Here is a 17031-nt window from a genome sequence, read left to right on the forward strand (position 1 = left end):
TTAAAATAATTTTTCTTTCTAACTCAAATTTGTGGTCCCGAAACCACTGTTCTAATTTCACTGAAAACGGGTTGTTACACCAACCATAAGGAATACCCTTGGCTAGTTGGATTGCCGATAATATCTTAGTTTCACCTTTCATGTATTGACTTGCTGGCACAACCCACTATTTCTAACGAGTATCCAATATATATATGCAATCGACAAAAATAACCAAAAGAGCATTAATCTTGTAAAGGAAATTCAAGTCAAAAATAAAGTCGTAATCATCTAAGTGAATTACCTCGAAGTCTTCCTTTCCTTTCCACTGACCAAGATGTAACTAAACTCTTTGTGCTACTCTCACTATTGAGAGTTCTTTAGAATTAACAGTTTCGATCTTTTTAGTCGATTTGCTAACTGAGAGACCAAGTTTACTTGTAACTTTTTGTGGCATGAAAAAATTGATGCCCTTGTATCAACAAGAGCACTCCTCATTTGTCCTGCAATGTTGATGTCTACAAACATCAACCCTTTTTTTCTCAGATCACTCTTTGCTTTCGTAGAATTGAGTATCATTGATCCAAGACTCAATACACTTTCCTCATCGGGTTTCGTTTTCTCTTCTTTACTAATCGCGGATTTTTTAGATCCCTTTAGACAATTCTATATCATATATGGTCCATAACATAAGAAGCACTATATAGGTTTCTTTTCATTCTCTTTTCCTTTTGGATGGTTGTTGGGTTTCGTCTTCCAAGTTTGAGTTTTCATTACCACTATTTTTATCATTTCCATTTCTATCCCGCCCTTCCTTATGGTCTCCCCTACCATTGCTCATCTTTTTGGGCTTGGAATACTCAAACTTGTCTTTTCTTGAACCAAGCTCAACAAAGGATTCCGCCTTGACCATGACTTTGGTAAGCTCTTTAACCATTAGTTGACATAACTCTTGCTTCACTCAGGGTTTAAACCCATCCTTAAACCAATAGAATGTCTCTTTCTTACTCAAATAAGGGGTTTGGGGTAACAACTTAGTGAACTATTAGACATACTCTTGAATTATGCCTTGTTGCATAGGTTGACACAACTTAGCTCGAGCTTCTTCCTCCGTATACTCGTGGGTAAAATTACTTTCTAAATTCATTCTAGAACTCTACCCAAGTCCTAATAATGGTACGAACTCGTCTTTCATCCGAGAACCTATGATGCCACCATAAAATAACGATATTAGTAAAATAGATTGAAAAAATATTTACCTTAGTGGCATCATCCTCAATGCCCATTGCACGGAAGTACTGTTCCACCCCAAAAAAGATTGTCCACATCTCTTGTGGACCTTGTCCTCTTAAACTTTTTCAGTTTGGGAACATCTATCTTATGCAACTTAGGAACTAAAACTAACATCCATTTTCCTACAGGAACTCTGCACACAACGAGCTCTCCCTTGAGCTATTCAATTCTTGACACCATGGCTTTAATTTTCTCATTCAAAGCCACGATCATTGCTTCGAGAGTATCACTCCTCTCGGTCAACTTCTCATCAGTGGATTTGATAGCCCTTTGCATCTCTTCCACATTAGCATCGATGGAACCCAACACTTGTTCCTTGAACTGATCTTTCCCCAATTCCAGTTATGCTGTGTGTCCCTCGATTACCTCAAGGGTCTCCCTCACATCATCCATGGAGCCCTTAAATTTAACAACCATACCTTCCAAAACTGACATCATATCCTTCGATCTATTAGCTTTCTTGCCCCCATGGGTCTCCCTAGGCTCAATCTACTTGTCTACTTCTTTCATTATCTTAATCAGTGCTTTACCGAACATTAGCTTTGATACCAACTATCAAGGGGTTAGAACTTTAGTCTGACAAACCGTGTGGCCTTAGGCGATTCCTTTGCTTCAAATCCGCCTAAGTCAACCTATCTCTTAAAAAGGTAAAAATTCTCAAGGAAAATTCTCTAAGGCACCAAAATAAAGCAGAAGTAAACTCTCGAGCGAAGAAGCAAAAAGTGAATAGAAAAGCTACAAGATAACTAAACACAAATAGGTGTTTAAATATAATATACAATAAATAATTAAAACATAATGTTTGAAATTAATTATTAACAAGTGTGCCTTGGTCATAAGCTCCTTTGCGCAACTCATGACATATGTGTGTGGACACGATGTATTTAGAACACAAATAGGTGTTTAAATATAACATACAATAAATAATTAAAATGTAATGTTTGAAATTAATTATTAACAAGTGCAATATGTACAATATTAAATTGAAAAAATAAAACGTACAGTGTTGTCATCAATCTTGAGTTAGTGTTGAGCTGACTTGTGACACCAACTCAATCAACAACATTATCAATATATACAATTGATGGAGGTAATAAAGTGTACATAATAAAATTAAAATATACAAATAAATAAAAATAAAACTTTAATTGAGTGGTAAATTAAAGTTTTTAAATGCAATTGGTTCGGATTCAAATCCCACTATTTGCATATATATATTTATTATTTTTAAAATTAAAAAATTAAAATCCTTCGAATAATATAACTTATTTTAATTATGAAAGTGTATGTCCGAAATTTCCCTAACCGAGTTGGTCACTTAATTAAGAGTAATATAGAAAATTATGTCTGAGAAAAAAATTATTTAAAACTTATTTGAAGACTTGAATTTTCAAATACCAAAAATTTAATTCTGGGCTAATTTTCTTTTAGAAAACTTGAAAAGTAGAAAAACATATATAGCTTTTGCGGTAAGAAAAGCTCTTCCATTGGGCAAAGCCCAGTAAGCATAGAACATCCCTACAGACTGTTGATGCACCAGCAGACTATGGCGGCTGGGCTTTCCACATGGTAGCTCATACAAGTCGATTAAAAAAATGAATGAAAATCCAATAAATTGCGCCACTTTTAGCATTAAAGTAAGCCCAACAATCATAGCCTTGTTATTCGAGAGTACTTTTCTCTCCCAAAACTCTCCATCTTTCATCTTTATCCCCCTTCTCTGCATCATATCCCAGCTCCCCAAAAAATATAACCCCCTTTTTAATCTACGCACTTTCAGAATCTCACTTGCCGACGCCGGCGCCGACAACTTTCCTCTCCATCGTCCGTCTTCGCACAACAAGAAAGAAAATATTTGATTCGGGATTTTTTTGATTAAATTTATGAATTAATGACCCTATGTTGTATTGTTTCATTTTTTTGGGTTTGATCTTCTCTTATATAGCAAATAAATCTTAGTTATTATAATTATTGTTTGTATGTTTTTTTTTGTGTAGACATAAAAAATTAAAATTAAAATATAGGTATAATTTTTATATATTAAATTTAATATCATATCATATCATATTTATTTTATTTCATCATTTTTTCATATTTAGTAAATGTCTCCTGTTTAATACAAAATCTAACATTTTTTTTTATATTTAAAATTCCTTGGCACATTATTTAATTTGCTCCAACTTGCTATATTATGAGTTTAGAAAGGATAATTTCCCTTTTTATGGATTGAAATTAAAGGTCTTCCTTTACATATTAAAAAAAATCAATATTTTAGAAATTGATAATAAAATGAAGATCTTAATATTTTTTAGGGTTGATTTTATTGGAACATTTCATAATTATTCTAAAAGGTCCATTAATATTAAAAAAAAAATACAATCCGAGTCAATTGGTTTGAAGGCGTAGGAGGGATACTGAAGAGCTGAAGGGTCAAAAACTCCGAAAATGTCCTCACTAGTATTATACGATTCAACATACGGTCCTACTTCTCCTTCTCAGTTCTCATTTGTAATTACGTATAAATAAGAGGGGTATTATTGTACTTTAAAAGAATTCACCTCTTAAATCCGTAAATTTCACAATCAAAGGTTAAAGATGGTTTAAAGGGGGAAAAAATACAAAGAAATTTACATCACGAAGGTTTCCTCTTTCAGACCAATAACACGAAGGCGAGAGAATACATTACAACACCGAGGAGGAAAAAAATAAAAAGATAAATAAATAATAGGAGAGCCAAATAAAAAGAGGGATTTGATAGAATTTTCGTTTTCATTTTTATTTTATAATTTCTATTATTATTTCTGTTTGTTTGGCGCAAAGATTTCTATTCACGCAGCAGCTCTCAAGTTGGTCGTCGTTTTCTCTCGATCTGTTCTTCACGTTCGTCGAGTTATAGCTTTCTCTCACGATTTCCTCGCCCTCGATTATTGTTTTCTCTCGGTAGATTCTTTTGTCTTTTTAATCTCTTCTTTAATTCAAAACATTGTTTCTTTTTTCTTTTTAATTCCGCGGTGTTCAAACCCTAGAAACCGTGTGGATTTCGAATGCTTTTGTTTTCTCTTCTTGATTCTTTGGTTTCTTCTTTTCACTGAACCCTACATTGATTTGGTTGATGTGGGTTTTTTTTGGTGAAATTTTTGTTGTGAATTAGGTTAAATTTGGAGGGGGGAAGATTTCGGGAGTTCGAAAAAGGGGAGGAGTTTTTGTGAAGTATGAGCATCGATAGACCCGGGAAAGGGGAGAGAGCTAGGGTTTGAGAGAAGTTGGAGAATTCGGGGAAACTTGTGGAGATTTCCATGGGCGATGGAGTTGCGTGCATGCCTTTGCAGCAGCATCAGCATCAACATCAGCACATCATGGAGAGATTTCCAGTTACAGAAAAAACGCTTTGTCCCAACAATGAGCTCACTACAAAGCCCGTTAACCTCAAAGACAACGCCCAGCAGCAACAGCAGCAGCAGCCACAAGAGCAGCAGCAACAAGAGCAACAACAGCAGCAGCCACAACCGCAGCTGCCGCGAAAGAAAAAGAAACTGGTCAAGGTTAAGAAAGTAGTGGTGGTTAAGAAGAAGGTGGTGGTGGGAGCAGCAGCAGCAGCAGCAGCAGCCGCAGCCGCAGCAACATCACAGAAGAGTGAATTGGTAGTTAAAGCAAAGACTGAAGCGGGACTGAAAAGCAGTAAAGAGATTGATAAAGGTGATAATTCTGGGCAGAAGGAGGAAGTGGAAGAAGGTGAATTGGGGACGTTGAAGTGGCCCAGAGAAGGGGAGAATGGGGAGGTTGGGACTGACAAGTCGAAGAATGGGGAAATTGAGAAGGGAGAGATTACTAGTGAGAAATGTAGGAAAGGGGAAGTAGTGAAGGAAGAGATTGTTCGTGAAGTGAAAGGTGAGCTGGAGAAAGAGGAAACTGTTTCCAAGAAAAAAGGGGAGGTGATGAATGGAGAGATTGTTACAGGTAAGTGGAGAAAAGGGGAGGTGGCGAAGGGGGAGATGGTTCTGGAAAAAGGAAGGAAAGCGGAACCTGAAAAGGGAGAATTTGGGTCATGGAGAGGCGCCAAAGATGACCTAGAGAAAGGAGAATTCATTCCTGATAGATGGCATAAGGGGGACTTGATGAAGGATGAGTACAGTTACAGTAAATATCGGAAGTATGAGTTAGGAAAGGAAAAAAGCTGGAAATATGAGATGGAACGCACTCCACCTTCAGGTAAGTACTCAGTTGACGATCTTTATCACAGGAAGGAATTCAGTAGAAGCACCCTGCATGGCAGAAGTTCTTCCAGATGGGAAACTAGCCAGGAAAGGACTTCTAGGATCAGTTCAAAGATTGTGGATGAGGAAGGCTTATATAAGAGTGAGTACAGCAATGGTAAGAACCATGGGCGAGAGTACCCTTCTTCTGGTAATAGGCCGAAGCGGCATGGCACTGATTCAGATAGTGGTGACCGCAAGCACTATGGAGATTATGGCGACTATGCAAATTCAAAATGTAGGAGGCTCTCCGATGATTTTGGTCGAAATTCCCACCCAGAGCTCTACTCACGCCACTCTGTTGAGAGGTTCTATAAAAATTCTTCTTCATCAAGAATGTCTTCATTGGAAAAGTACACTTCAAGACATCATGAATCCTCTTTGTCATCTAGAGTTGTGTATGATAAGTGTGGGCGTAGTCCAGCATATACTGAGCGGTCCCCACGTGATAGGGTCAGGAATTATGATCACAGGGATCGGAGTCCAATTCGACGGGAGCGATCCCCATGGGACAGATCCCCATATACATGTGACAAATCCCCATATGCTCGTGATAGATCTGTGTATTCTCGTGAGAGATCCCCATATGATCGGAGTCGTCATCATGATCATAGAAACAGAAGTCCTATCAATGCAGGGCGGTCCCCAGAGGATCGGCCTAGATTTCATGATCGTAGGGACCGGACTCCCAGCTATTTGGAACGGTCTCCACATGATCGGAGTAAGACCAAAAATCAAAGAGACACAAGTAAAAAGGGTGCCATAAATGAGAAGCGAGGCTCACAATATGGTTCTAAGGGGCAAGAAGATAAAGTTAGTCGGAGGGATCATAGTGGAAGAGACTCACATTCCTCAGCTAAAGAATCTCAAGACAGGATCAGCGTGCACAATTTGAATGGATCAGATGAAAAAAATGGCGTGTGTGAGTCTCACAAAGAAGATCAATCTCCAACACCCAGTGTAAATTGCCAAGAACCTCCTCTTCTTGTTGATGGGGCACCTCCTGAAGAGCTGCAATCAATGGAGGAAGACATGGACATATGCGACACACCACCTCACATTCCTTTGGTGGCTGAGTCCGCTGTTGGTAAATGGATTTATCTTGATGTTTTTGGTATCGAGCGAGGTCCTTCAAAATTATGTGACCTTAAGGAACTTGTTGAAGAAGGGTTCTTTTGTCTGATCATTTAATCAAGCACTTAGATAGTGATAGGTGGGTGACTGTTGAAAATGCAGCTTCTCCCTTGTTGACTGCCAGTTTTCCATCCATTGTATCGGACTCGGTAACTCAGCTGGTTAGCCCTCCTGAAGCTCCTGGTAACTTGCTGATAGAAACTGGAGATCTCAAGCCATTAGGCACTCACAGTGGTGATGAGACGATGAGCTTCCAAGATGACAGTGCAGCCACATCTGATTCCTTAGAAGATCTTCACATTGACGAAAGGGTTGGAGCTCTATTGGACGGTATCAATATTATTCCTGGCAAGGAGCTTGAAATAGTTGGGGGTATGCCGTCACTAACAATATTTCTTTGTACTTTTTTTTTTCTTTCTCCAATACTAACTCCTCTTGAAGTCTATATACCTACATTTTTCTGGTACTTGATTTTTTTTTTTTGTGCGGTTCCTTGGCATTTATATGTGTATACACTAATACGCATATATTTATATGTGTATATGTCTATACAGAACATAGACAGGTACATGATTGTGTTTGTTTGAGGAGATTTCTTATTTATTTCCTGTTCTCTGGAATTTTTCCATCATGCAGAAGCTCTGCAAATGACCTTTGATGATGCGGAATGGGAAGTGTGGGGGAGCTCTGATGGTACGTATTTCTTGTAGAAGCCTATATTTCAAATCATACTTTTCTATTAAGACATGGCTATTATATTTCAAATCACACCTCTGAGCATTTGATTAATTGATTCTTTCCTCCTATCTTCTACTGTGAGATAATATATTTTAAGTTGACAAGTACATGCAGCTGGAATTTGGAAAATAGTAGTATTTCAGACATTAGGGTTGGCCTTTATAATCTAATATCTGTAAAATAAGTTTTCAATTTTATTTTTGAAGTCGTCTTTATATTCTTCTAGGTTTGTGGTCAGCAATTGATTCGTCACCTCCCACAATTAATAAGGATTATTCTTAGCTCAGAATTTACTTGCTTGGTTCAGATAGCTGTATAGGGGCATCTTTTAAATTAAAATATATGAAGTTTTAGTTTCGTGTATTGATGAGGCTAGTGTAAATTACCAATAAAGGTAGCACTCTTGTACATTTGTGTTAGATTCCATCGGACTTAATTACTTAAATACTCCATATTTTTAGTTGATATATTTCAGCATATATTTTGTCTGCATGCATGCTTAATTTCTTTTGGTTGATCAAGAATTAAGATTTGTCCTAATTATGGCATCTTTGATTTTTCAAGATCAATATAATTTACCTGACGCATTTTGGTCTTTTTGGGATATTATGTGCACTTGAGCTGATCAAGATTTACCAAGCAGAGTGGGAGGCTGAATTGTAACTGAAATGAAATCAGTACAGTAGTTTTATATGAACAATATGTAATAACATTGAGATGAGTTCAAAATGAAGAAAGTAACAGGATATCTCTGGCATTTAGTCACCCATCTTGTGATGTAACGTTATTCCTTATCTTTGCTATTTCAGGTTTCCCTTGGCTTTTGAGTCGCACAGGGGATTGGCATGATAAAGTAACTGAAGAATTATCTAGCTACTCTGACACCAATGCAAAGGAGGCTGCAGAGCCCAGGGCTGTTGCAATATCTGATTGTTCCTCCTGTGCTGACTCTAGTGACTGGTTTTCTGGTCGATGGTCATGCAAGGGTGGGGACTGGAAGAGGAACGAGGAAGCTACTCAGGATAGATCTTCGAGGAAAAAACTTGTTCTTAATGATGGTTACCCTTTATGCCTTATGCCAAAGTCTGGGTATGAGGACCCTCGCTGGCATATGAAAGATGATCTGTACTATCCTTCTAATAGCAAAAGGCTTGACCTCCCTCCTTGGGCCTTCTCAATTGCTGAAGAGAGAAATGATTGCAATGATATTAGTAGATCGAATCAAATTAAGCCTTCTGCTGTAAGAGGAGTGAAGGGAACCATGCTTCCAGTAGTCAGGATAAATGCATGTGTGGTTCAGGATCAGGGTTCATTTGTATCTGCACCTCGCACAAAAACTCGAGTGAAGGAGAGACACTCTTCAAGATCTTCCCGGTCACACTCGGCAACTAGTGATGTCAAGAAATCATCAGCAGAAAGTGATTCACTATCAAAGGCTGTTAATGATCAACGCTTGAAAGGATCATGGAAGTTTGCACCCATTAATACTCCTAAAGACCATGTTTGTACTATTGATGAGTTGCAGTTACACTTGGGTGAATGGTACTACCTTGATGGTGCTGGGCATGAAAGGGGACCTTCATCATTCTCTGAACTTCAGTTTTTGGTAGATCAAGGAGTTATCCCGAAATATAGCAGTGCTTTTCGTAAATATGATCAAATGTGGGTTCCAGTCACCTCCGCTGCAGGGAGTCTTGAAGTCACTGCATGGAATCGGCCTGGGAATGTTGCATCATCTGCTGATTCTTCTGGAACTACACTTTTAGATTCCCAAGGTGTCGCTGTTAGTGATAATAATACAAGTTCCAGTTCGCTTCACAGGCTACACCCCCAATTCATTGGATATACCTGTGGGAAGCTTCATGAATTGGTAATGAAATCATTTAAGAGTCGGGAATTTGCTGCAGCCATAAATGAGGTTTTAGACCCATGGATCAGTGCAAAACAGCCAAAGAAAGAGATGGACAAGCATATTTACCAAAAAACAGGTATGCTCTAGTTAGTTTAATTGCTACATGAGTCTACATCTGGATTGGCAAAGAAATATTTTAATATAGAATGAGATGCTAGAGCTTTGCACAAGTTTCTTGGTAGTGTCAAGGTATGAGGTATTTTGCAAAATTTCGTTACATTTTCTAATATATAAAACAATCATTAATTAGGTTAATAGATAGTTGTCTTCAATATGCCTTTTTAGTGGACCTTCTCTTAAAAGCAATGAAATTTTACTTGGAATAGGCTAGTGTTTTGAGGTTGTTTCCTTTTTCCTCTGCTCACTCTTGACTTTTTGGCATGGCATTTTGGCTTTTATATGGCATACATCCAGTTTACTGGGTGTGTGTGTGTGTAGATATTTATGTCATGACTGATTTAAGTTGGTAAGGGTCCTCAGTTCTGTCTTGGACTTGGTGAAGATGAGTGTGTGATGTGTGAATTTTCACAATTTTCCCTTCGGTAAATTTACGAGACATTTGTTTAATCTTTCTTCTTTGTTCATATGTGGATGAATCTTGGCCTGCACATCGCAGATAGTGGCAAACGGGCACGAATGATGATTAATGGAAGTGAAGAAGAGTATGATATTGAAGATGAGTTGCAATCAATCCGAAAGGATGATTTTGCATTTGAAGATTTATGCGGTGATGTGACCTTCCATGAACAAGAGAGTGCATGTTCCGTTACTGAGATGGGGAACTGGGGTTTGTTGGATGGTCATGTGCTAGCACGAGTCTTCCATTTCTTGAGATCTGACATGAAATCCCTTGTCTTTGCTTCTTTGACTTGTAAACACTGGAGAGCTGCTGTCAGGTTTTACAAGGGTATTGCAAGGCAGGTTGACTTGTCATCTCTTGGTCCCAACTGCAGTGACTCTATAGCTCAGAAAATCCTGGTATGATTCATGGTTGCTTAAAGTACTTGCATATAATTTTTTTCCCCTTTACTCCTCTGGTTTAATACAATTCTTTATTTGCAGAACTGTTACAACAAAGAACGGATAAATTCCATGGTTCTGATTGGTTGCACGAACATAAGTTCAATCACACTTGAAGATGTTCTTCAAGTTTTTCCTAGTTTATCTTATATAGATATTAGAGGTTGCAGCCAGTTTGGGGAATTGATAGTCAAATTTCCCAATTTGAGGTGGTTCAAGAGCACAAGTTTGCATGCTATGACAATCTCAGATGAGTCTAATTCTAAAATAAGGACTCTGAAACAAATTACCGAGAAAACTTCATCTGGCCTTAAAACGGGCCTGGGGAATGCTATCGATGATTTTGGCGAATTGAAGAGTTATTTTGAAAGTGTTGATAGAAGAGACTCTGCAAACCAATTATTTCGCCAAAGTTTATATAGGCGTTCAAAGTTATTTGATGCCAGGAAGTCCTCATCCATTTTATCTAGGGAAGCTCGTATCAGGCGATGGGCCATTAAAAAATCCGAAAATGGATATAAGCGGATGGAGGAATTCCTTGCTTCTAGTCTAAGGGATATAATGAAGGAGAATACCTCCGATTTTTTTGTGCCCAAGGTACTGTGGATCTTGTGCTTTCTGTTTGTGCATTTTTTGTTTCATACATTATGTTTAAAAGCCTTTATTCTTTTGCTGTCATTTGGTTTTCAGGTTGCAGAAATTGAGGAGAAAATGAAAAATGGTTATTACATTGGACATGGTCTGGGTTATGTTAAAGAGGACATCAGCCGAATGTGCAGGGATGCAATAAAGTAAGGTTTTCTAGTTCCCTCTTTTACATCTTAATTTGATACATTGAATTAAAGAATATTTCTAAGTTGCGAAGGCTTTAAGTCATCCAAGCTGTAGTCATTTGACTTGTGTGGTTATGTGTTACCCAGTTAATTGTCTGAAGGCTGCCCCGCCTATAATTGTATAACATTTCTTCTTTATGAATTAAAATTGATTTCTTCTGTATATGCCTAGAGCTGTTCTCTCCCTTATTTTCATTTATTGAACATAAATTATTAATTTTGCGCCTTTCTCCTGTGCTTTATTTTTACGGCCATATGTTCAGCATATCTGATAATATGCTAACCATTCCATTTGTTTGTATACCAATTTGTTGGTTGTAGAACAAAGAATCGTGGAGGTGCTCGTGACATGAATCGCATAATTACTTTATTTATCCAGCTCGCCACACGTTTAGAAGAGGGTGCTAAGATTACATCTTCTTATGAAAGAGATGAATTGCTGAAGTCTTGGAAAGATGACTCACCTACTGGATTCTCAAAGTACAAGAAGAAACTTGGTAAGGCAGTCACTGAAAGAAAGTACATGAACAAGAGCAATGGCACTTCTTTGCAAATGGTGCTTTTGATTATGGGGAATATGCATCTGATAGAGAAATTAGAAAGCGTCTGTCCAAACTTAATAGGAAATCGCTTGACTCAGAAAGTGAAACATCTGATGAGCTTGATCGCTCTTCTGAGGATGGCAAAAGTGAGAGTGAAATTGAGAGTACCGCTTCAGATACTGAGAGTGACTTGGATTTCAAGCCTGAAGGTCGGTCTGGGGAGTCAAGAGGGGATGGATACTTCATGGCAGGAGATAGTTTTGATTCTATGGCTGATGACCGTGAATGGGGTGCACGTATGACCAAAGCCAGTTTGGTTCCTCCTGTCACTAGGAAATATGAAGTCATTGATCAGTATGTTGTTGTAGCTGATGAGGAGGATGTGCGGCGTAAGATGCAAGTATCCTTGCCAGAGGACTATGCCGAGAAGCTCAATGCTCAAAAAACTGGCACTGAGGAGTTGGATATGGAACTTCCTGAAGTCAAAGATTATAAACCCAGAAAAGAGCTTGGAGATGAAGTTATAGAGCAAGAAGTTTATGGAATTGATCCTTACACTCACAACCTCTTGCTTGATTCCATGCCAGAGGAGTTGGAATGGCCTTTAGAGGATAAGCAATCTTTTATTGAAGATGTTCTCCTTCGAACTCTGAATAAGCAAGTTAGACAATTCACAGGCACTGGGAACACTCCAATGATGTATCCGTTGAAGCCCATTGTAGAAGAAATTAAAAGAGTTGCTGAGGTGGACTGTGATAAACGAACAATGAAAATGTGTCAAGGTATACTGAAAGCCATAGATGATCGTCCTGATGACAATTATGTTGCTTACCGAAAGGTATACATATGCTTCATATCTCATATATTATTTTCTGTTCTTTATCCTCATGTTTAATAACATTATGTTGTTTTTTCCTTGTTCCTTTGTTCTATGATGCTGGTGTTTACATTATTTTTCTACTGGATATGCTTTATTAGGGTTTGGGTGTTCTCTGCAACAAGGAAGGTGGTTTTAGAGAAGAAGATTTTGTTGTAGAGTTTTTGGGAGAGGTATGATGCGAATTAGATTACAAACAGTTTCCTTTATCTATGCCTTTGTGCAAATAATATATTTTGTTACATTTTTCTTGTACAGTTTTTAACTTTCAGCTATATTTAAAAAAAAAAAAAACCTTTTTTATTTATCATCACGTGTAATTATTTTCTGGCTTTTGGCTTTTGAATGGAGAGACTCTTTGAAGTCTTTTGTCCTCACGGGTTTTAATTTCCATAGGTTTATCCTGTTTGGAAATGGTTTGAGAAGCAAGATGGGATTCGGTTGTTGCAGAATAACAGCAAGGATCCAGCTCCCGAGTTCTACAACATCTACCTTGAGAGGCCAAAGGTCCATTTCAACACGTCTTGTACTAAGTGTTATTATTGGTTAGTTAATTTTAATTGCTTTTCTGAAAATGTTTACTGATCATCTCTTATTTATCAGGGTGATGCGGGTGGCTATGATTTAGTTGTTGTTGATGCAATGCATAAGGCCAATTATGCGAGTCGAATTTGTCATTCATGTCATCCTAATTGTGAAGCCAAGTAAGTATATTCTGTTGCTCATTTTGTTCTGTGCAGAATTGGGAAGCTATATATCTAGTCATTTTGTTTCTCTTCCCCATTTCTCCCTAGTTTGGGAATTCAAGACTTCTATAGAGCAGAATAATTCAGATTTTTTAAATATGGAGTAGTATGCTCATCAGTGATTTTTTTAATTCTTTATATTAATAATTATATAATTGATGTTTGACACATATAATTCTTGGACCCGTTTAACTGTTGTCAATAAAACTCAATTGTTTGTACTCTGTTATGAGCTTTTGCACTTTCGGGTATGCTTTAGTTAAGACTGTGCAAGGATTTCGGATTCCTAAAAGCTGAAAGAAGTAGCATGGATAATAGAGATATTTGGAATTTCTTGTTTTAATAGATAGACTGTTTTCTAATATGACTATTACCCTGTGGTTCCAGATAACTTATCATTTTTTGTTAGGACAAATTGTATTTAAATCAGTCTCTGTATTATCTGTTTATTCAATAGTTCGGTTCTTTTGTGGCACATAAAGCTTTTTTCTATTGGCATGACCTGTCCTTACCCTCTGCCTGTAACTTGTGATCCTGAACAAACTTTAGCCTAGCTACAAATCAAGTTCTGACCAAGATTTTGTTTTCTTCATCTAATATTTACCATTTCTTGGATGCAGAGTTACCGCTGTAGATGGTCAGTACCAAATTGGAATCTATGCTCTACGTGCAATACGATATGGCGAGGAGATTACATTTGATTATAATTCCGTTACAGAGGTTTGAATCTTCTGTCTTATCAGCTTTGTTAGGGATGATAATTCCTATGTTCTTATAGCTCATGATTGGTGCTTATCCTGTTAGAGCAAGGAAGAATATGAAGCATCTGTCTGTCTCTGTGGTAGTCAAGTTTGCCGTGGCAGCTACTTGAATTTGACTGGTGAAGGTGCATTTCAGAAGGTATGCAGTTTCATGATGGTTTTTTTTTTGAAAAAAAAACAAAAAATGGAATCTTCTTTTTGCCTGTAAAAATAAAATGATATGGTATTACCTGTTGTCGAATAAGTTGACCTTTGCTCTTTTGAGTTTCCTAGAAGTTATTATAGGGAATTATGTTGTTCTTCAGGTACTGAAGGAGTGGCATGGTATACTTGACCGACAACAGCTAATGCTAGAAGCTTGTGAACTAAATTCTGTATCTGAAGAAGATTACCTTGAGCTAGGGAGGGCTGGCCTAGGAAGCTGTTTGCTTGGTGGATTGCCTGATTGGTTGGTTGCTTACTCAGCTCGTGTGGTATGTCTTCGGTTTGCTGTAACCTCATTACTTCATTTTTGGATTAGGAAAAAAGAGGGAGGAGGGAGCTTCTATTTTGCTGACATTTCTTTTCTGGTGTAGGTGAGATTCATAAATTTTGAGAGAACAAAGCTCCCTGAGCAAATTTTACGGCATAATTTGGAAGAGAAGCGTAAGTACTGTATAGACATATCTCTTGATGCAGAGAGGAATGATGCAGAGATTCAGGTATGTTGCTGTTCTCATTTAGTCTGTACACGGCATTTGCATGTTTTTGTGCCTTTGTTTGTATCTGCTTACGTTTGTTTGAAGCTTTTTATGCTTACCGTCAAAATGTAAGTGCTAATTGTATACTTTCCTGTTGAACGAGGTAGGCTGAGGGTGTCTATAACCAGAGGCTTCAGAATTTGGCTATTACTCTTGACAAGGTGATTCCTCCGTCTCTGAATGACATATCTGAAGTTCAAATCTTCTACATAATAAAATACGGTCATGTGTATTATGCTGACTCATATAGTAATCTTTACTTTGACCTGGTGTTTTATTATTTTGAAGAGCTAATCTTCAAAATCTTGGAAGTTTAAACTTTTTGGAATGCATGGATTACTCTTGTTTTCATTTGGTTTAATGGTTGGATGGGAGTCATCTTTGTTATAACATTGCGTTTAATGATATCAAATTAAGTAGAGGCTAGTTCCTTTGCATTATGAGAGAAAACTATGTACATGCTCTATTAGTATCCCTATATTATATCATCTTTGATTCTGTTTCAGGTGAGGTATGTCATGAGATGCGTGTTTGGTGACCCCAAAAAGGCTCCACCACCTATAGAGAGGCTCAGTCCTGAAGAGGCTGTTTCCTTTCTCTGGAAAGGTGAGGGATCACTTGTTGAGGAGCTTCTTCAGTCCATGGCTCCTCACGTGGAAGATGAAACACTTAATGATCTGAGGTCCAAGATTCAAGTGCATGACCCATCATGGTCTGACAACATTCTGAAAGAACTTCAGAAATCTTTGTTATGGTGAGTGGAATGTCCTCTTTAAAGTTGTTTCCATGCTGTTTCATTCCAGGAAAGATGCAATCTTAATCATTTCTTTGTTTTGAAGGTTGAGGGATGAGGTTCGGAATCTTCCATGTACGTACAAGTGTCGGCATGATGCTGCAGCTGACTTGATCCATATTTATGCTTACACAAAGTGCTTCATAAGAGTTCGGGTGAGTTTTTTACTATTTTCTTTCTGATGAACGTTCTTTTTTTCCGAAAGGGTAGAGGGGGATTGTGAAATAGAGAATGCTATTGTATTATCATTTTATCTAACCAATCATTTTATACGCAGGAGTACAAAGCAGTAACTTCTACCCCTGTCTACATTAGTCCTCTTGACCTGAGCCCCAAGTACTCTGACAAGTTCACAGGTCTTCAGGAATATTGCAAGACGTATGGTGAAAATTATTGTTTGGGGCAGCTAGTTTTTTGGTATAACCAGACCAGTGTTGATCCAGATTCCAGCCTGTTTAGAGCAAGTAGGGGTTGCTTATCATTACCTGACATTGGTTGCTTCTACGCCAAGGTTCAGAAGCCATCAAGGCATCGTGTTTATGGCCCAAAGACTGTCAAATTTATGCTGTCATGGATGGTAAGCTTCTTAGTTCTTTCATCCCCATTTGTAATGATGTAAGATGCTGTTTGGATTATTTGAATTTCAAAGTATTGAGGGCAGCACTCAAATTGCCTTCAAATCGAGCATTCTGTAGGTCACTTGCCTGCTGGGGATGAAGGTTGTCTGTTTAACACAGTTTTTAATGACATCCCTGATTTTTTAACCTGATTGTTTTGTGGACAAGTTAATTATCATTTATATCATAAATAGAAATGTAGCATTCCCACAGTTAAACTTGTATGTAGAGGAGCAACGGTATTTGACGGGAAAGATTATTGCCATGTATAGAAAATCACTAGGAATACTGTAGTTACTGTTTTTAATATGGTGGTTGGTGCAGGAGAAGCAACCCCAGAGACCATGGCCGAAGGACCGAATATGGACATTCAAAGGTAGTCCAAGAATCTTTGGGAGTCCAATGCTAGATGCAGTTTTAAACAATAGTTCACTGGACAGAGAGATGGTGCAATGGTTGAAGCATAGACCTGCGAAATTCCAGGCGATGTGGGATAGATGAGGACATTGTTGTAGGGGTTGAGTTTAGTGGGGAGCAGTAGGATATTATTAGCCAAATACGGTTGTAAATGTTTTTGGAATGATTTGTCAATTTTAGTTTGGCAGCTACCCTTTGGGTTAAGAGGGGTAGTTGGTAAAAAATCATTCCAAAACATCATTTTCTTGTGCCCCTTTTCTTCTCATTCTTATGTACAGTTTTCATCTTTGTATTCTGTAATTCATTTCGTTTAGTAGGCCTTTTTTGTCTAAAGAACTTTTCCTAGTCTTTGCCTCATTTATTATTTTACCTGAAT

General features: G+C 37.8%; 1 protein-coding gene across 1 annotated transcript; it reads left to right on the forward strand.

The window, feature by feature from the left end:
- The first annotated feature begins 2916 nt into the window (after positions 1–2916).
- Positions 2917–16988, forward strand: LOC107887775 (histone-lysine N-methyltransferase ATXR3-like). The gene is given in 22 exon segments (XM_041089038.1): positions 2917–4212; positions 4424–6693; positions 6696–7031; positions 7296–7352; positions 8207–9385; positions 9926–10287; positions 10372–10926; positions 11020–11120; positions 11484–11701; positions 11704–12542; positions 12683–12754; positions 12978–13088; positions 13185–13285; positions 13948–14047; positions 14132–14227; positions 14394–14561; positions 14664–14789; positions 14936–14989; positions 15335–15582; positions 15668–15776; positions 15899–16198; positions 16563–16988. Coding segments are annotated over 21 exon segments (7434 nt in total). The 5' UTR covers positions 2917–4212; positions 4424–4568; the 3' UTR covers positions 16740–16988.
- Positions 16989–17031: the final 43 nt, after the last annotated feature.

Source organism: Gossypium hirsutum, chromosome D02 (assembly GCF_007990345.1).
Source record: "Gossypium hirsutum isolate 1008001.06 chromosome D02, Gossypium_hirsutum_v2.1, whole genome shotgun sequence".
In the NCBI taxonomy this organism is placed as follows: Eukaryota; Viridiplantae; Streptophyta; class Magnoliopsida; order Malvales; family Malvaceae; genus Gossypium; species Gossypium hirsutum.